Source organism: Adelges cooleyi, unplaced genomic scaffold (assembly GCF_023614345.1).
Source record: "Adelges cooleyi isolate 19-005CV unplaced genomic scaffold, UGA_ACOO_1.1 ACOO_flye_CR_arks_rails_tigmint_CR_PRNA_247, whole genome shotgun sequence".
NCBI classification, from domain to species: domain Eukaryota; kingdom Metazoa; phylum Arthropoda; class Insecta; order Hemiptera; family Adelgidae; genus Adelges; species Adelges cooleyi.
In genome coordinates, this window is record NW_026095912.1 from 9,710,219 (window position 1) to 9,731,781 (window position 21,563).

Here is a 21,563-nt window from a genome sequence, read left to right on the forward strand (position 1 = left end):
TTTTATAGTATATTTCCCAACAATTGTAATGGAATGTCGTACATTTAACATCGTATAAAATACAAACGTAATAAATATTCAATATAAAAAAAAAATATATAATAAAAAAAACCATACACAAGTCCTAAAACCACAATAGACCTTTTAAAAAATACAATAATGAAAATATTAATATCTTGTCATACCAGCCCAATAATATTTTTACAAAAAAACATTGAAAATCCTTTAAAATTCAATATCCATAAATAACAATAACAAATATACCTATAACTTTGCTCGTAATTCTGCTATTTTGTGTTCCATTAACTTCTGCAACTCGACTAATTTCAACGCCAAACCCATATTTCCTTGAATTTTGATTTTGCCTTGGAAGAAAGCCTTTTGCGGATTTAGTTTTCCCGTTATTAAATCTACGACGTCGTCGTCTTTCATTGTGAACGTAACGTCCGGTTTTTCTAAAATCAATTTTATAAAAATTGTAATAGTCCGTTACCATAATAAAGCCGTTCTTGAGGTAGCGATCATACTATATTCTTTAACTTTCCCTATTTTTCTACATTACAAAAAGCAAAATAAATAAAAAGTTTGGAGGAATGGATTAATGTTTTTCTTGGTTATTCATTGTACATCGCTAGTGCAGTAAGGAATATCTCACACAACTTTAAAAGTAACTTAACTATTTTTCTAAAAGTAATGGCATGCCATAATTATAAGTAGAAAAATGTGTACATTTTTAGGTGTTTTTTCGATTATAAAAGAAGTAATTTGGTTTACTTTAAGCCTTATTAAATACATTGTAACAATTTCTGACCTGCAAACTTACTACTTATAGAAATCAGTCTGGAGGGTTAAAAAATATAGTGTCCAGGCACAAAAATAAAAAATATAACAGCATCGAAGCCATAAAAACATTTTCACCTTTGCCATAAAACGTGATGCTGCCTTTGCCGTCTTTGGCATTGATGATCCACATGCCTTCTTGTTTTTTGTTGTTAGACACTTTGAAACAATATATGCCGCGGACTTTGTTGATATTGCCTTCTTTATCATCTAACATTGCTTGTTCGAGTAATTTAAATGCCTTGTGAACTTTGAACACTGATGGGTCTTTGTCGGTTGTGGGTTTGGCCGATTGTTGAGACGTTTGAGATTTTCTGGTAATAAAACAAATACATAAATTCAATAACAATTAAAAAATTAAAATTTAGCACTTACGGCGCTAAACTGGGGAAACCGTGTTGATATAAAGCTACAACTACAGCTCCTCCCAAACCGATGTTTTGTTGTAAAGCGACTTTAGCACCAGACACTTGTCTTTTGTCAGCTTTACCAAGCAACTGCCAATAGAGTTCACTGCATTGAGCGATACCTGGTAACAAAAGACAATATGAAGAAAGTAAATAATATTTTATGTAAGTTCAGGAAAATAACTTACCTGTAGCTCCTAAAGGATGACCCTTTGAAATCAACCCGCCGCTAGGGTTGACCACAACGCGGCCACCATAAGTATTTGCGCCAGACTCGACAAATTCCCCGGCTTTTCCTGGTGCACAAAGTCCTAATGCATCGTATGTAAGCAATTCGTTGGCAGAAAAACAATCGTGCAACTCTACCACATCGACGTCGGTGGGTTTAATTTTGATTTTGCTAAATAATTTGTTAGCTGCTAATTTGGTCATGTCATATCCCACCTGTGAAATATAAAATTCAATCAGTTTTAACAAATTGCAACAAAATTGATAAGTACGTACGACTTTCACAATGCTATTATCAGAAAAGGTTGTCGGTGGATCTGTAGCCATTTCCATTCCGACAATCTCAATAGCTTGCGATTGAAGATTGTTTTCAATAACAAAACGTTCCGATGCCAAAATTGCTGCAGCAGAACCGTCAGAAGTTGGACAACATTGCAATTTCGTCAACGGTCCAAACACTTTTGGCGACTGAAGGATCTCTTGTAAAGAATATTCTTTTTGAAATTGAGAATATCTAAAAAAAATGTTAATACAATTTTCTTATACTATTATAAGTATTAATGTATGACGTCCATTCGTATTCAGTAAAATATATAAATATTATAGTCTAATATTTACTTAATAACATAAAATATAATTTGTTATTTTTCACCGAAAGTGCAAGGAATACATTGGTAAAAATCAGAACTTAACACCTTATACATATATAATTTTTAACTCTAAACTAGATATATATTTGTACTTTTAACATGAATGCTTTTGGGCTGGGGATCATTCTAAAATTAGCTTCACCAAATTCATAGTACCGTTTTCACGGTATCGGGCTCATAAAAGTTTGGTAGTTAAAAGATTACATAATTATGTTGTCGATAACAACTGTAACAATAACAGGCAATCAACAGCCCATAAGACAAGTGTATCAGTAATTGTTAGCATTTCTATAAACTACTGTTTACAAATATAGCTCTTTTCAATATAATTAATTGTTCAATATTTGCAATGGCTTTGAACGCCGATAATAATTGTAGAGCGTATTGTGAATATAACCTACTAGAACAAAAATGTTGTGAGTGACAACTGTCACTCTTCAACCAATGAAGAGAAAACGATTGAGTAGGCTTAACAGAAGAACATAATTGTTAAGTAGCTGAAAATAATTGATAATACCAATCAAAGAAGTAACAGAAAATCAACAAACCGTCAGCTCTCATAATTAAACCTAAGCAAAAATATTAAAAACAATATCATATTTTAATGTTTCAGTGGTTTGATGCTAACATTTTATTTTGAGTACTTCCATTATTCAAACTCGATCATCATCTCCCTTATTGTGAATAACATTAAACATTCAAACACTCCTCGAGGCTAAAAACATATCATTTACTCAATTTGTTTCCCGAGAAGGTGGATAATTCAGATAATTTTTTAATTAAATTTATTAGTAAATATTTAATTTTAAATTTTAAAAAAGAACTACTAACGGATTGTTGACGGAATGTTTGTGATTTTTGTAAGCAATCTTGGCAAGGGTTTCTGGCTTAACGTTATATTTTTCCATGTATTCTAAAGCCGCATTTCCAAATAGCTGTGCAGTAATCGGTGAAGCGTCCAAGCCAACAATATCACCCATTAAAGTTACGTGTTTGTCCATTGGATTGGTTCTATCCAAATACTAGAAATCCAAGCACAAGCAGAATAGATAATGAGTTAAAGTTAGGTTTCTGTAAAATGAGTTGGTTTACTTTTGCAGTTAAAGATCCGGCTTCCATTTTTTCAAAGCCGAGTGCCAAAACACAATCAGCATTTTTTGATTCGATAAGTTGTTTGGCCAAAAATAAGGCTGTAGATCCCGTTGAACAGTTATTGTTTACATTGTAAACTGGTATGCCGGTCATACCGATTTCATAAAGAGCTCGTTGGCCGCAAGTCGAGTCACCTATAATAAGTTATTAAACCAAAGTTCAAATAATACTTTTGCTGAAATATTATTTCAATAACACATTTCATTACCGTATACATAACCGACACACGCTTGGTCTACTTTTTCTATACCGATTTTGGCGTCTTGTAAAGCTTTGGTAACAGACTCAACGGCCATTTGAGGATAATCAAAATTCTCTCGGCGACCAGGTTTTTCAAACTAAAACAAGACATATTAAACGGTTAAAATATGCAAGCAAATTAAAGCCAAGTCTTAGTTATTGTGAAATGCACTTTTTTAAACATTAAAACTGTAAGTGAAAATTAAAACACATTCTCAACAAACATTCATAACAAGTCCGTGGTTAAAAAATACAACTACACAAATTATTAATTAATTATTTAGGTCATTTGCATCTTACCTTGGTCATGCCAACACCGACAACATAAACTTTGGGTTTTGACATATTTTTTGTTTTTTACAACTTTCGCGTTTCTTCTGGTTGACCCAGATCAAAATAAAACGTATTCTTTAAGTGCAAAAAATCTGTAAGCACGATTGTTTTTCTTTAGCTTCTTCTGTTTTTTTTTTTTTAAGAGAAAGGGAAAGCGACTTCCTGAGTATTAGGACGGATAAGCAGTTTTAGAGAATATTTTTTTTAACTATTATGTAAGTGTCGACACAGAGTAGGTATGTTAACGTTACAACAATACGTTGTTCGACTGCCGTCTGTTGACTAGCGGTGGAATTACAATTTGCAATATTGTAAATGGTGATGGAAATATTGTTGTCGGTCTTCTGCAAAGACAGTCACTGATAAGGTGGTTTTTTTTTATCACAAGTGGTGAATGTCGAAACGTCGTAACACGTTGGTTGACGCAAGTACGGTAACGTTGGTATATGTGGTAGCCGACATTTCAACTCGAAAAAGTCCGAAGGTCGACTTGTGCGAACACCAAAATCCTAAGACGTGACGTCCGTGATTAAAACATAAACTTTTATAGCATAAAATCTAATATATTTGTTACGATTATTATTATTATTGTGCAATCTTCCTTGTTAATAAAAAATATGTATTTTTATGTTATTTACCAACCGATTTGCATGACGTCAGACCGCCGACGATAATATGCGAACGAAATGTTATGCAAAATATAAATCCACATTTATATCTTCTGCGTCACTCGTCAGTGTACAAATCTCTCGACTTTTTGATATTGAATATTCAGTTAGGTGGTTAAAACCATTCACATAGTTTAAAATAATACTTGTAATAAAGAACCACCGTATTAGTTACCTACTCTATACATAGGTACAATATGGCGAGAGCTTAGGTGTGCTTTGCATCCCCAGATTTATGTTATACTTAATACTTATGTACCATAAGAAGCGAGGCGAGGGGATTCTCTTATTTTTCAGTGCTTAGGCACCTCCACTTAACATAGCGAAATTGCGCCCCCGAATCTAAGATGTAAATGTACAATGTAGGCAGGGAGATTTAAAAAGTAAATTAAAGTGCTAAGGAAATTCTGAAATCGGTGTTTAATCAGAAAAAAAAATAGCTTATTTGTGATTTTTACAATTTTGGAAATGGTTTTAAATCAAAACAGTTCTAAAACTAATATCGAATTTAGCGAAAAATATGAATTATTATTTTGTTTCTTACAAAAAAAAAAAGGACTCTAGCCCTCTTGATTATTTTTATACTATGACAATATTTTAAGTATCTAAGTAATTTAAAATTGTATCTAAGGGTCTTAAAGTGAAAAGGCAGGAGCAAATATGTTAATTTTTTTTATAAAATTGAATTATAAGAAATCACACTGTACACCATTGTTTCTTTGTAGTTTAATTATATAATTTCATTAATAATATTTTTTTCTGTCTTACTTCCTAGCAGTCCTCCCAGCGATGTTTACTCCGCCTTTACTGAAAAACATCGCAATGCATTTAAAGGCGTGAGGTCAACCTGGAGTAAGTTTTTCTATTCTTTAGTTGATGGGCTACATAATTAGCAGAAAAAAAAAACGTTCTACGACTAGACAGAAAGTGGTGGCAATAACACGGCGCAACCGCTAATGGGATATTTTCAAAGACGCAACTACTATGAGGTTATTTGAAAATAAATCCACACACATAAATAATTAAAGAAAACAATTTTGAAAAACAATTAAATAAACTTTCGGCAAAAGAATAACATAAAAATGGAATAGGTTTTATTTAAAAATATTACAATAGTTAACACCACCAAAGATTATCTTAAGATAAATTAAAACACTGTGAATAAGAGCTATTTATTTATTTTTATGGTTTTATTTTTAATACTAATTATATAATAAAATAAATAATAATATCAAAAATCATAGTTTTCTAATTTTTCTAATTATATTATATAAATTTGATGTAATAAAGCGAAACAAAACTTAGCTAAGCACGAAAATAAGTTTTTTTTTCTTATTCAAGCACTGCAGATAACATTAACGAGTATAATTCAATTAAATTAAATATTTTTTTCGTTATAATAATTTTTTTTTTTACATCAACAAAGATGTAACAACATAATAAAATCAACAAAAAAAATCCTTTAAAAATATTAATATTTATAGTTTAAAAAAAAAAGTAAATTAGGTAATACAAATACAAATTTAATTATTATTATTAAAAACAATTATATGCGTATATATTTATGTGTAAACATACATGTTGTTATATTATAATTATTACTATTATTATTAGTAAAGTATGCAAGTATATTTAAGCGCAAGTTTACATGGGCGTATAAATAAAATGGTCATTATATATACACAAATATATAATAATGCATTCATTACATATGCATATATATATAATAAATGTTTGGAAAGTTTTTCTACTATAGACAAAAATATATATATAAAACATCATAAAATATAAGATACAAGATTCCATCAAGTAAAAGATCACTGAAATAGTATAAAGGAATACATTCTTGACTATAGCTACTTGTTTTTTTTTTTTAATACAAATACACATCTTAACACTGCATGCATGTCTTATCTTTTTCAACATTAGGGTTTACTTCACATTGTAGTATTTTCTGTTGAACTCCCGAGTCGGCAGCATTTAAGTCCAATCTAAAATGATGATAAATACAGATAACATTACTATTTCTGTCAAACTAAATATTATTTTACACTATGTTTAAATTGTGTAAAACCATTGTATTCATAAAAAACACAATACACCCACCTTCCATCTTGAATACACTCGTAGATAATCTGAGCAGTCTTAAGAAATGCGTCTTCGACAAATTCACCACTAAATGACAGATCATAAAAATAATTAAACACACAATATTAAGACAGGTCCAAAAGCCACATCAATGTAGACCCTTTAGGATAAAATATATTTTTTATAAATTGCTTTGACTTACGTTTTAGCACTAGCTTCCAAAAACATTAGGCCGTTTTCTTCGGCGAACTGCTTGGCTTCTTCATATGACACATCGCGGTTTGCTTCCATGTCTAACTTATTTCCAATTAAATAAATCACCTAGAAATCAAATAATTTTTCAAAAAATAATTATTAGTACATCAGAATATAAAAAAAAAAATGTTTAGCAAAAAAACAGACATTCTACCCATTTTATTTTGTGTAAGTACCTATTTTATTTTATTAAGTGATAATAATGTGACACTATATTAAATGTATTGTTTAAAAGAAAATATGTTTGACAACTAAAATAAAATACTAAAAATAGTTTTACAACAAATTTTAATGATCAAAATGCCAGTAAAGTGGGATCGGGGCGCCTACAGATATACAAGAATTATTATAACTGAAAGCGATAAAATCACTAACAAATAAAAACTTCAATTTAAATATAAGTATTCCACTTTAATGGTTAAACAAAAACCATGTTTTTTAAACTAGTGTTAACTAAATTTCAGGTCACAAAGATATAAATACGGTAAATTTTAAATTTTATGCATAACCAATATCTTTATTTGTTACTATTATACTATACTTACTGATTTCATAAAAGTTCAAGTCTAGTATTCAAGTTAATAAATTAAGATAGCTTAAACAATTTAATTTTAAACTCTATGGAAGACGATTTAACAATATTTCAGTTAATAAAAATATGATACTTACAGTTCCTGGATTAGTGAGATTGCGAGTGTCGGACAGCCAACTGCTCAAATGGTTGTACGATGATCTTCTGGTGATATCATATACCATGAGTGCACCAGCTGCTCCACGATAGTATGATCTATAAATATAGTTTAGAATAAATACATTGTAATTTCAACGTTTTTACAATAACATTGCATCAATATAAACCTAGTGACAGCTCGAAAACGTTCTTGTCCGGCCGTGTCCCAGATTTGAAGTTTGATTTTCTTTCCAGACACTTCGATGATTCTGGTTCCAAATTCTACACCAATCGTGTGAGGGCAATCGGCAGTAACTATCAAGGAAAAAATTAACGTTAATTTGTAATCATATTTTTTGTTAAAATAAATACTAGTTTTCTTACATTTTTGCTCAGTGAACTGATGTAGCAAACATGATTTACCGACACCCATATCACCAACGATTATGTATTTGAATATATACGAATACTGAGAGGAAGACGACATTTTCAATGACTAAATTTTAATACCTGTGAACAAAGTTTAACAACAAAAATATTAGATATCAAAATAATCACAATTTATACTTATATTTATTTTTATCAAAGGTGAATTTAATTTAAATTCGCTAAATCACATAACAAATAAAATAAACCAAATATCTTTGACAAGTAAATTAATTGCAAGAGGATTTACCAAAAATTATAATTTCAATTTTCATAATATTGCATGAAATACTAAAGAAAGAAATATTTTATAATATGAAAGCTTTTAGGACAAAAGAACAAAAGGGCTATTTTGTCCTAAGCGACACTATTTATTTTAATATTTAAACAACAGTGATAACATTTAACTAATACCCAAATTAGAAGTTTACTAATCATTAAAGAGATTATTGATTTTAGATAATATTTTTAGAGTGCCAATAATTACCATAATATGTAACTAACAATAATTATTAAAAATAAGTGACCATACTGAGGCACCTAACTGTAAAATTATGTGAGCGTCATTTTAGCCCTCACACAACACTACTTTTTGTCATTATAAATATTAATTAGCAGAAAAATGTGAGTCGATATGGTAAACCTAGTGTACACTGGTTCATTTGATGTCCCTCACCTAAATTAGTAAAATCGTTAATGTTTAAATGGAGGTAGGTATTGAAAAAAAAAAAACCATTTGAAACATTTATCTACAGGCTCTTGAACAAATGTAAACACTGAAATTTAGTGCTATAAAACTTAGAGTTTTAACTCATGATCAAAACAGGTAGATTATATTATAAAAAACATAAGTCCATAGTAATATAGGTAAACCTGTTTACATGTCACTTTTAATAAACGTTTTAAATTAATGTACCCGAAATCATAAAGGTTACACTTCTACACTATAATTATCATCAATAATTTAATAGTAATAACTAAACAGGGAATGTTTTTGAATGTGGAAGAACAACAATTTGTAACCAAAATTATATACGATCTCACTCTGCTCCTTATTTGCTATTTTTTTTTTTAAGTGATAATATATTGACATTGTTAATTTTTAATAAAATATTAACGATTCATCCAAAAAAAAAAAAAACTATTACCTAGGTACCTATTGATAGTGACTCGCGTGTAGAGTCTGTTCAACTTAATAATCGTAGATCACCATTGTGTATTATAAGTTATTACAATAAAAATTGGCACAAAGTACAACAGTATAATCGCAATACAAACGTCTGACACCGGTCATCATAATGTTATCGATATCAGGCGAGAACGTTTTACGGAATCGACATACGACGGAAAGTTATCGGATCGGACAAACACTCACCCCCTTAGAATGATCAGCAACCGAACAGGACAGCTGTACACTTACTGGTGATTCGGGAACGTTGAGTGTGTCGAAAAAAGATGTCGAACGACTGCCGTGGGTGTCTCACTGATGGCAGGGGGGCTTATCCTTGTTGCCGGTGTAAATGCATACGCGTTTGTGTCTGCTTGATGTCAATGATTTGCCGTCCGTACACAATTTGCGATATGGCGTTACGGTCACGATAAAATGTTTTGATGAATTTTCGATACAACAAAAAAACACAGAATGCAGATGGACAATGTACGCCGTTAACATAAACTTTCGGCAGCTACACACTCATCAGACGATCATAGACAAATAATATACGAATATACGATATGGCATTGTTGTTCAACACAAAGTACCAACCACCGTCGTCATACGGCCGTGGAACACCTGATAAGAGAAATAACACATCCCTACCTCATCCATTCCCTTCTGCCACCCCCCGCCCAATCATTGATACCAACGCCGTGTCGCCCATAACCACACACACACACACAAACAATATTTTTATTTTGTCATGGTGTGGGATAACGATGAACAATTTTTTTTCCTACCATAATATATTTTTACCAACAAAAAATATGTTACAACAGAATAAATTGACAATTTACAGTCAATACGATTTATTCGAACGACGCATAACAATTGTATGAATTATTTCTATCATGGCACACGGACTCGTTGGCCACAGAAAAACAATGTTGCTGGTTGAACGCGCACACAGCAGGTCTAACACAAACTACGATAAGTAAACATTATTCAACACGTTGAGTAAACATGTGGAAAACTGCCTAAGTTGGCCTTCTAAAATGTATATTGTAACAATATGGTAATTTTTGACACAGATAAGTACTACAAAATTATAATAAACTCGGTGTAAAAACTATGTACTTTTTTTAAATAAACAGGCTGAATACGACAGACAATTTTATCTTTTAAGCAAAAATTCATCTCTTCATAGTTCAATGTTCATAGCTATTCATGCCGAGCTTTTGGTTTTTTTTGTTGTTCCCACTTCCCAATCGTTTATCAATGTGTAAACTCTTGAATAGTTCAAACCACGATAAGATCACAGAATAACTGTGATATTCTGTGATAAGATCGTGGTTGAAACCATAGATATTAAAACGGTTGATAACATCGTTATCTAAATGAGAAATCCGCATAGGTCATAGCAGTATTAATTATTATTGTTCTCAACTTGCAGACTGTTGCGTTAGATAATAATTTGTAGACCTGAGTGGAGGGGGAAGGTTATCAACCTCAACCCAGAGTTCTTTTAAGTTTTAACAAAAACAAAATCTGACATAATAGAATTTTAAACAAAAATTTATAAAATCATAACCTTATATACTTGCCATTTATTTAAATTATTGGAAATATGTTTCTTGGAATCCATCACTCATCAGCAACTTACCTAATTATATTATTTTTATAATATTAATTATAATACCCTAATACATTAGGTTACTATTAAATAAGCAATTATTAACCTAATTTACCGCCCTCCTCCCCCACCCGGGCCACTAGAAAGGTTAGCTACTCGTGTTTTTAAAAAGGTCTAAGCTCTCATGAAACAAATAAACCTAGTGAGATAATTGTTTATATAAATTGGGCAAATTTGTACGATTCAGTATATTTATATACTAATATAATCGTTCGGTTTATAACGAAAGTACGATTTCTGTCATAAAACAATTAAACATTTTATATTTTAGTTAAAAAATGAATTTTTAATATACGTCAATTTATTACATAATTAAAATTAAATAATAGATACGGAAGGCTGTGTTATTTTTTATAAAAATAATTATTTACCTTCATTTTCCCCAGGTTTTAATAGTATCCTATAATCCTATCCGAATCACAATTAAAGTTGTTAAGAAACAAACTAAACTGGTTAAGAAAAGAACTGTTTAAAATAATATTTATGAAAACTATCGAAGTCTGATGCAAAAACTAATTATTATAAAAAAAAAAGATTTCCTATGATTGAGCTATTAAATAAACACTATTATTGATATTATTGGCTTTAAATAAGGGCTTCACAAAAAATTGTCTAAGTATATGAAACCTCTTAGTAGTGTATGTGGCGTTAGTTATTTTATTTATGGTACAGATTTAAAAATAAGGTATATTAACACTTCTTAGTGCAATGTAACAAAAAAATGTATTTTTGCGATTTGAGGTGTGCTATCTAAGTAGTTGTTACTTGTTGAAACCTCCAATTGCATGCCAGTTTACAATATATTGATTGTAGTACATAGATGTTAGTAAGAAATGTAATTTTGAAATTTCCGTTTCTTATAAGTTATAGTTGTGAAGCTAGCTTAAAACATTTGAATCCACAAACCATGAATATTTGGTCATTTTGAAATACGATGACAAATGACAATGCATTTTACAAATATGCATTTAAAAATAGTCTTAAAAAATACACGAAATGTATAGCAAGAAAATACTAATAGTTTTTTATTTAGAACCTTTGTTTTATTCACAAATAACTTAAATTTGTAGATATAGTTATGTACCTACATTAAGGGTGGGGACGTCGGTCAATAAGGTTAAAGTCCTTCCTATTGTCTGATTTAATCAATTTTAAGTTAAATACTATCCTAAAGCGATATTATTTTCAGTCAAATTCTAGGATAAAGAAATCTATAGGTGGGATTTTTTTATTTTGCACGTTTATTTTATATCTCCTCTCAAGTTGTAAACAAATACTACTTCATGTTATATCTGACATTTTAATAATTTTTGTTCAATAGTACAATTAAGTCTATATTGTTTGTTGTACTCACTACAAACTGTTATTGAACTGGTTTAAGAGTTCAATTAGTATTTTTTTAAAGCAAAACTTGCGTTAAAAACTTGAAAAACTTAACTATTTAGATTTTAGTTTAGTGAGCCGTTATTGTATAAAATATACTTTTGTTACATTTAGACATACTAAAAAATCATACAAAGCTGATGTATTTTGGGTTTTGTTTCAAAATCGTGTTGTTTTATCACATTAAGTAAAAATACTGAAAATTTGAATTCAAAATCGGTTTAACATAATATGCGTTTTGTTCTCAAATTGACATTACAAATAATTACACTCATATTATTATTGATGAGGGCAATGTACAAAATTAACTTATCGATTAAATAATGCGCTATTATAAAGATACTAGTGAACAGATACACGGAATCATTCGATTTTTTTTGCGATTGTGGGTATATAGTATGTTGAATGACCGGAATGTTCAGCGATTTTGACTAATCGATTTACTTTTCTGAGAACAGTCGAATCTAATCATGTGTGGCAAAAATTATGCTTACTAACCTTCTACAAGGATACATATTATAGTTATGACTTATGAGTTATCTCTTCGTTTGACAAATTGTCAAGTGATTGGTTTGCTCCCAGTGTGACGGGTCGCAAAATTAGCAACCTCTATTTTATTGAACACAAAATTTCACCTACTTTTTTTGCGTTATTAATTTATTAATTTTAATGTCCCTAAACAATATCGTGGTAACTATAATTCCCTACTATAGTAACCTATGGTGTGTGATCACTAGTTATCACATTCACACATTTGTGTGCTAAACCATCGCTCTATAGATCAGAAATTGTACCTAAAAGGTACTTCATTGGGTCAAAAATTAAAAAATGTCACCCCTTCAAAATCGAAAAAAACATCCAACAACTAACATATTTTTTAATTTAAAATTACGATTAAAAACTTAAAAAAAAAAAAGTTTGAACCTACCATTTACAGATTTGTATTGAAGCGTTTATTTAAAAGCGGTTTTATCACTTAAAGTTATAATAATTATTCCTGTAGACCTGTGACCTCCTCGTCTCCACTATGCCCCGACCCTACTGTACTGGCTTTTTTACTAAAACATCGTTGACAAAACACCGAAGTAAAAATGTAATGTTCTTTCGCGGAATAAAATTTATTCTATTATCAATAGTTTCGGAGTTATCTATGACATTTTAATGTTGCTTAAAAAAAAATACAAAATCAGAAACTTCATAAGATTTTCTAAGAATTAAAAAAATTGTTTCTTGTCATACTTTTTTTTTTATTGCATATAATCTCTAGAACCTTCTAATCAAGTATTGGAATTAGAGTCTTGAAACCCTTTAGTTTTAGTTAAATAATTCAATTTTTTTAACAAACATTTATTTTTGGAGGAGGGGGGTTAACTTTCTTCTTAAGTATCTTCTTCAGTAAGAGTACAAGCTAGGCTTAGCGTTAAGCCTGCAATAAGTAACTTGATAGACTCAAGAAAATGTTTTTACCATAAGTCAGATGTGTTTTATATTAGCTATTAGGTAATTCGTTTACAATCTGGTTATATATACATATATATTTATAACAAGTATAATAATTGAGTAAAAAAATAAGTGATAAATTACATTGACCGATATATTTTATTATATGAACTACAAAGTGGATTTTACATTGTAGAAAGTTGAAGCAACCTGTAAACAATAATTATATATATATATATTGATATTATCTAAATAAAACACTTAATATAACTGTATATTATATACGTATATAAGGTGTTAAAAGCCATTGCGAATAGATTTGGTGAAGTTCGACCACTGCCTGATGCCTCGACACATGAAAAATGATGACCTTTCAGAAACAAAGAAGTATAAAATCATTTATTTTATTTTAGTTTATGAAACTAGATAAAATTAATTACCACTTACAGACATATTGATTGATTATCGTTAATTTATAATAGCACAGTCCAGATCGGTAAATAAAATTAGCACAAGATCAATAACAATTGTGTATATTATATCAGACTGAGTGAGACGCTGTTTTGGCTGTTAATTGTTATATAAATAGGTATACACTAAATACGTTATATCATAGAAGGTGTTAATTAGAATATAACACAAAAGTAAATGTTATTTTAAAAATATACTAAAAATTGTATTAAAATCTTGAAAATGGTTTTTGGTAAAAATTTTTGTTAAAATAGAAAATTTGAATACATAATTTTTTCTACACAGAAAAAACTAAAAAACTGTGGTTTTATGGATGGCAACTGAAACGATTTTTTTTTTGGCGGGGTTTCTGGCACGTAATATACTTATATTTTACGAGATTTAATAAAAGAACTTGCATACAACATTTTAATCAACCGTAGTTTAATATAAGAAAACAAAAGCCAGCACTGTGGGGTGGGAACACGATGAAGATGGATCGGGGGAGATCACAGGTCTTCAGGCATTATTATAATTTATAAAAATATATACACATAGACGCCGCCCCGCGCCCGTTCCAATATGCAATCAACGCAAGGGTGTTTCGTACCCTTTTGATATTTATCAATTTTGCTTTAAAACGGGGATTATTTGGGTATAACTTGATTCAAATATATTTTTTGTTACGAACTTTTATAAGACAAAAACTTTTCTATGGTACACTACATAGTTTAGACTTTGGAGTTTGAATCACAATCTAAATTCTAACCCGCAGCTGTTGTAGCACCGCGACAGGCTGTACGCACGGATCGCGCCGTTGGGCGAACGTAACGCACCGTTGCGTTCAGTCGAAAACACCGTTGCGGTCACATGGCCGCGTCAGTGATAAGGCGCAATGCGAAAATCGACAAATGATAAGGACGCCGTAGCGTTCGCCGTGTATCAACCGTCAGTCGCCAGCGCCAGCTGTAGTTTGTATTGGTTCGACTCATGCCTGTACCCGTCTCTCAGACTTCAGTGCCATGTATTAACCGACGTGAGCCGCACACGATACGTCCTAGTGGTATCGTTTATTCAAAACATTTTTATTTTTTGAATTGGTTTTACTTTTTTTTTTTTACTCGAAATATTTTCAATAATATAGTTTTTCGTCGTCCCGTAGAAAATATAATACACCCCCCATTCATGTTTTCTCGTTTTTCGTTTAACAATATTTCTAATTTTTAATATAACCGTTAAACTTATTTGGCTTAGTTAGTATATTATAATAAAATATAACCGTCTTAATATTGTCTTTTCCCACGACGACTGGCGATACGAGTTTTCGTCTTCGTCTCTTTTGGATTGGCTAAACGAACCATTTGGCTTGGCCGCCAAATGTCGAAGAAAACACCCGAAAAAAAGGCGGCCGCGTGCAAAGGACCACCGGACGGCGGATGGGGCTGGTTTGTGGTGTTCGGTTCATTCATGATACACATCGTCAGTAAGTACAGACGAATTTGAGTTTTATTTTTTTTTTTTCGAAATGTAATCTCCATTTCTATTTTCACCGTGTCACGCTCGGTATTAATTTAATACCGGAATCATCCACAAAAACTCAACAGCTTTTGGCTCCATGCCACTGTTGTTCATTAAACATAGATTACATACACCATTTTAAAAACAGTACCAAAATATTACTTCTATCGTATTTTGTGTTTTCTTGTGTAAGTGTGCATAAATTTACAATTTAAGGGTTTCTAAAATTATGTATACCTGACTAAACATAATTCTTATTTTCAAACCATTAGATATAAAATAAAATATTAAAATACAAAAATATTCTAAAATAAAAAATGTAAATAGAGTATGTACTATGTAGGTACATTATTAAAATTGTATGCGTAAAAATCAATGATTGGGATTTCAATTTTTGGGGGTGCTAAAGTCCACCTAGCACCCCCTTAGTTGCTCCTTTGTAAGTGTGTCCACACAAAATATGGACGGTAAATAATAGTTTTAATGATTTTAGCTATAACAATGAAATCCATATTTACTGGTGTCCTATCAAACAAAATCACTTGACAAATTGATGTATTAGTTAGCGTTGACCATCTAGAGTCAATATAGTCTTATAAGAATCATATGAATAATTTAAGCCAGACAATCCTTGATTTGTTGCAATTATAAGAGTAACATTTTAGTTTTTTATTTTTCCTCCAATCAAATTGAATCTAATTGTCGGCATAACAACAGATATATGCTGACTTCTCAACGACAGTCCAAAGATCATATGTGCGATAAAGTTTTTAATTAGACCATCATCCACAATGATCTGTTAACTAATGTGCTATTTGGTCTTTGGATAGATTCCAATCTGTAAATATAGTTAACAAAGTTTTTATTTTTTTATATTCTATTAATTCACTACAATGCACAGATGCTGTATAATATAAACATTTTTTTGGATGCCAGGCAACAGCATGCTTATTTTATATTAATACGCCTCCAGTTAACTGTTGGATGCCATTTTTGTTTTGTTTTGTATAAACATATTTTTAGATTATTTTTACTATTTTTATACTATATTGTTGGCATTTGATAGCAACTTTTATTTATCAAACTAACTGCTAGTATTTTTAAAAATAATTTTGTGAGTTGTGTCTTTCTATTTTGCAGTAGTGCTATTTGCTTCACTTACATTTATTAATAATTACAAAGGCAAGTCAACAATAAAAAACCTTACTATTACATTGTTCAAGTATTATAGTTTCAGTTTTCACTTAATTTTTATAGATTTTATGTGTGAAAAAAAAAAAAAAATAATAATAGGATTATCTTACTAATACTAGTTTATATCTTAGTAGTAATCAAAATAGGAAAAAAACATATTATTTTACTGGTAAAGTTTTTTACTGCTAAATAATTTTTTCTGATCAAATTACCATTGGTGTTACTAAATACATTAATGCAGTGCATAGCGATTAGAGTGTTGCACTTAATAATTTAATAAAGATATTTAATATGTTAATATTAGTTTAATTTATTCCTAAATATAAGTGGTACGACATTTAGCATTTTCATTAATTAATATTAACTTTAAATAGTTTTTATTTTTGAATAGCCTTGGAGTTAATAATAAGACACTCAAGTTCTTTCTGCAGTTAGTTTTTATTGTTTAAACGCTTAATTTTTAACTTTTTTATGTTAAACCGTATTAAATGATAAAAAATTAATACTTTTAAAACATTTAGGTGACTATTAGCTTATTACTATAGTTTAAAGTGCTAATTGACATTGCTGATCATTTATACTATTATATCTCAATGTTATACTATATAAACACTACTATATTTTGTAATTTAATAAAGTGAAAATCTTATTGCTTATTTGTTACCTAAATACAATTTTGGTTTTTTTTATTAGCAATAATTGACAATAAATTAAACTTTGACATTAGTTAATTATGTATAATAAAAAATACTTTTACTCAAATCGCATCGAACAACTTCTCTAGGACAATACTAATGTACAATTAATAAAAAAAATTAAATTAGTTATAATTAACATGCAATTCTGTTAATTGATTCTTTAAAGTATTTTGTAAATTAAAAAATTTAATTGAGTAAGATTTAAAAAAAATGTTTTTTTTGTAAATACCTATATATGGCTTTCTTTAAAGATCGATTGTTATGACTTATGAGACAAGGTTTTTTTTTACAGAAAGGATGAGGCACTGATTTAGTTTGTCAGCTGCGTATTAAAGTATACATACAATTTTTCTAAATAACTTAAAATGTCTACACAATAAGTATTTGTTGTATATTATTTACAACCAATTTAACTTTCTTTCATTAAAGACTAGTGTTAAATTTTCGTATAAGCTTTATTACAGATTGAGTAGTACGGTAGTTCATACTGTTGTCTAAGGACTAAGCATAATGTATAATTCTTTACTATATGATAGATAACTTATTCCCCCCCCCTCCTATTGAATTTACTTTTTTTAATGATAGTTTGAACATGGTTAATCATAATAATGGAAAAATCGAAGAGTCAGTTTTAATACTGTCAGTCGAATAATTAATTTGGTAACACATTTGAATGAACTTTCATTGATATTTAAAACGGCTTAATTAATTTTCCTATATTATTTTTAATAATTTCAAACTTTTGTTCGTGCTTTAATAATGGGGCAGCTTAAAGAGGACAAAAACAAATTTACCCATTTTTAAATATTACTTTAAGAGTTATGATTTTTAACAAAAAGTTCAATCATTGACGTTAAAAACAAACGTACTTTACCGGTTAGTGATTACTGGTTACAAAATTCGAAAGTGCACATGACTAGTATAGAATAAATTGAATTTAATTGATTCCGTGCCGATAGTGATGTAATTAATTAGAAAAAAAAATGAACTGTTTTTATCTACTTAACAAAAATTTGATACATTTAATAGTTCATTGAAATGTTTTGTTTAACCATTATTATTAAAATATATATTTTCTTACACAATAATTATTTTTAAACATATTGCAAGTTAAATACAATGTACCTAAAGGCTAAACCTGGTATTTAGTAATGCCCAATTCCGCGCCAAAAACTATTCGAAAACGATTAGATTTTCCAAGGGTTTCTCTTTTTTGTACGATACGATTTATATGTTTATTCAGTTATTTTTCCAATGTTTTTTAAGCCGTTCTAATATTTCTAATTATTATTATTTAGACACGGTATTAGGTTGTACCAAAATATGTAATAATATTTGCTTAGTCGTTTTATAAAAATGATCCTTGGGAGATGTTACAATCATAACAACGCCGTTTGTCAACAGATTAAGCGCGCAGTTAGCTTTCAATCCAGACCATAAATATTATAATAATATGGCTTCCTCTGTGAAGTAAATATATTTATAAATTAATAATACTATTATATTATTTAGATGAGACGCTTGTTTACACCGTCTAATCTCTCAAACCTATTAATACCGAAATGTTTACAAGATTATGCATTTCGTTAAACGTTTGCTATTATTTTTTTATTATTTATTTTACCGTTTTAATTGTAAACAAATATTTCGTAAATTATATTAACGATTTTTTATCAGTTAATATTAGATTAAAGTTTCCGAAGCACTTCCGTTAAAATCACACAATTTTGCATTTGCATTTGATACAACTAATATGCATTTCGTTGAAACATTGAAATAAACCGCATTAAAGAATTCCCTTCTCATTTTCAAGTCAAAACCAAGTATATTTATTTTCATTCGCCATTTTCTAGTTTTAAAATTAAAAAAATTCATAAGAGTATTGAGTCATTACTTGGCAGTAGGTATTATAAATTATAATATTATGCATCTAACTTGCGTTATATAACAATTTCATTAAGTTTAGAGAACCAAAATGGAATTTGCTAAACAAGTTATAAAAGTGATGTTTGGAATTCTGTTGCATTTGCATTCATATTTCAGTACAAATAAAAGGAATGTGTTTAATATTGTATTCAAAAGGGCTGTCATTCAAGGAACACATTCTTTTCGAACACTGCATGTTTGCAAATAAATAAAAGAGCAAAAATAGCATTTTGGAGAATACTTAGTTTATATCACTATTCGAGTGACAAAATATACAGAGAATATAAATAAATAGGTGTTGGGTTTTTGTAAAATAAAAATTTGTGTTCAAAGCCTTTGGTCAATTGTATTATTGATATTTTATCAGTAATCGCAGAAACGGTTGCGGCTTATTATTATTGTAAAACTATTTTTATCTACTTATCAGCTTTATCTTCGAAGCCAGTTACTGTCAATAAGAATGATATTAATTATTTGGTACGCATAACCATTTTAACAATATAAATAAAACTTATGGAAATATGTAGGATTTATTTTTTTTAAATTTATAATCCACTGCATCTTCTAAGAATTGCTATAGGTTCGACCGAGTTTATGTGGAAGTTTTATTGACCTCGAAGCATAAAACTAAAACTGAACTCTTTTAAGCTCTAATTTAATACAATAGTGAAAACGTTTATTTCTGAACTTAATTAGAATCAAACATTATGTTTAAGTTGAGATTCTTAAGGGTTTGGTAAAAGTTGGTTTACCTAAACTGGACTAAAATAAAGGTAATGTTTTGGCATTTGTCGTATTCATTACTTTTTTGTTTTGTCATTACTATTTTTTTTTTAAACTAACCATTTCATAATAATATATTCAGAGATTGAACTTATAACTTATAATTTATAGTTGTGAGTTTTGAGTATATACATTTTTTTCTTAATGATTTGTATTCAAATATTAACCGCTGTATCTTCGTAGTTGCGGTATATTAGAAGAGGATATTTCTTATGCTTTTTTGAATTTCTCTGCAAACGCACATAAAGCGTTAGTAGTTCTTTTAGGAAAACCCTACGTCCCTACGGATTTCTAAGAATCGAGAAACCTCAATTATTGTGCATTTTATTTGTATGTTTCGGAAAGCTCTGGGGGTTATTTTATACAAAACAAATAATATTTAGGATTTCCTTTAAAGTCGGGAATTTCTGAAATTGAAAATTCGGTAAATAACGTTTTCCACGATAGTCTCATTAACTCTTGCGTTACAATTATTTATTTGCCAGGCTAAAAACTACCCACATGTATTTGGGTTCTATAATTGAATTTTAAGTAAATATTATTTCTCTCCTGAGCATTATAGTCGGGTCGATTTAAGTTATTTATTGTATATTTATTTTGTATTCATATGCTAACGTGAATTTCAATCAAAACCAAAACGTCAAAAAGCGTAAAAAAACGATTTTCTTTCATACTTTACATAGGTCCTGTTGGTTATATTTTTCCTTCATTGCACTTTTTTATTGTCAGCTGTGGAAAAGTTATCGAATAACTTTTAAGTAAGTATTGTTTGATTAAAAAAAATGTTTCAATTTTTTAATAATATCTGGTTTTTTGTCGAGGAATATAATATTGAAAGACAGCGACTTCAGTTCAATAAACGCGGGTTCAGAGAGCTAAGAGATTCATATTTTGATTGCGTCTTATTTTTAATAAAGGATTTAAAGGCGTCGATACGGTTTATTGTTTTATAATATAAAATTAAAAGCGAATACCAGTTCAGCTAATAGTAATGATTTATAATAATATTATTTTAAAGTTTAAGTGGTCTTTTCAACACAAGAGTATTAACATTTTAAAAAATTCGATTTTTTCGTAAAACTAAATTTTGAATTTTTAAATTTTTAATAGTTCGTAATAATACATTTTTTAACAAACGATAAAATACATATATATATATATATATATATATATATATATATATATATTGTATGTATATGCGTGTAACTATGTATGTTTTACATTGTTACATGGGCTAACACGAAAAAAATCATGATAAAACAAACCTGAAATACAAACAAATTCTATACGGCCGAACTAAAAATAACGCCTAAAATTTTTAATCAATAAAACTAAATAGCCTCATATGGCGGGACTTATGGGATC

General features: G+C 29.3%; 3 protein-coding genes across 6 annotated transcripts in view; 1 reads left to right on the forward strand and 2 right to left on the reverse strand.

The window, feature by feature from the left end:
* LOC126836746 (sterol carrier protein 2-like) lies at positions 1–4,162 on the reverse strand. The gene is made up of 9 exons (XM_050570369.1): positions 3,818–4,162; positions 3,486–3,615; positions 3,218–3,411; positions 2,957–3,147; positions 1,752–1,989; positions 1,436–1,691; positions 1,216–1,369; positions 919–1,154; positions 1–455 (listed from the first exon to the last, which is right to left on the reverse strand). Exons 1-9 carry the CDS (start codon positions 3,860–3,862, stop codon positions 265–267), a joined length of 1,635 nt encoding a protein of 544 aa, XP_050426326.1. The 5' UTR covers positions 3,863–4,162; the 3' UTR covers positions 1–264.
* Positions 4,163–6,378: 2,216 nt separating this feature from the next.
* On the reverse strand, positions 6,379–9,731 carry LOC126836386 (ras-related protein Rab-14-like). 3 transcript variants are annotated; one of them, XM_050569723.1, is made up of 7 exons: positions 9,333–9,731; positions 7,916–8,041; positions 7,720–7,846; positions 7,531–7,648; positions 6,809–6,927; positions 6,625–6,693; positions 6,379–6,509 (listed from the first exon to the last, which is right to left on the reverse strand). In XM_050569723.1, exons 2-7 carry the CDS (start codon positions 8,016–8,018, stop codon positions 6,410–6,412), a joined length of 636 nt encoding a protein of 211 aa, XP_050425680.1. In that variant the 5' UTR covers positions 8,019–8,041; positions 9,333–9,731; the 3' UTR covers positions 6,379–6,409. The 3 variants fall into 3 exon arrangements, with proteins under 3 accessions (XP_050425680.1, XP_050425679.1, XP_050425681.1); XM_050569722.1 differs by having other exon boundaries at positions 9,378–9,728; XM_050569724.1 differs by lacking the exon at positions 9,333–9,731 and adding an exon at positions 9,106–9,306.
* A 5,348-nt stretch (positions 9,732–15,079) lies between these two features.
* The window catches only part of LOC126836747 (uncharacterized), a 43,827-nt gene continuing 37,343 nt past the window's right edge, over positions 15,080–21,563 (forward strand). Inside the window, exon 1 of one of the 2 annotated variants that reach the window (XM_050570370.1) lies at positions 15,080–15,562. In XM_050570370.1, coding sequence (XP_050426327.1) covers positions 15,457–15,562 — 106 coding nt within the window. In that variant the 5' untranslated portion in view covers positions 15,080–15,456. The remainder of the gene's footprint in view (positions 15,563–21,563) is intronic. The other variant, XM_050570371.1, reaches the window with a different exon arrangement.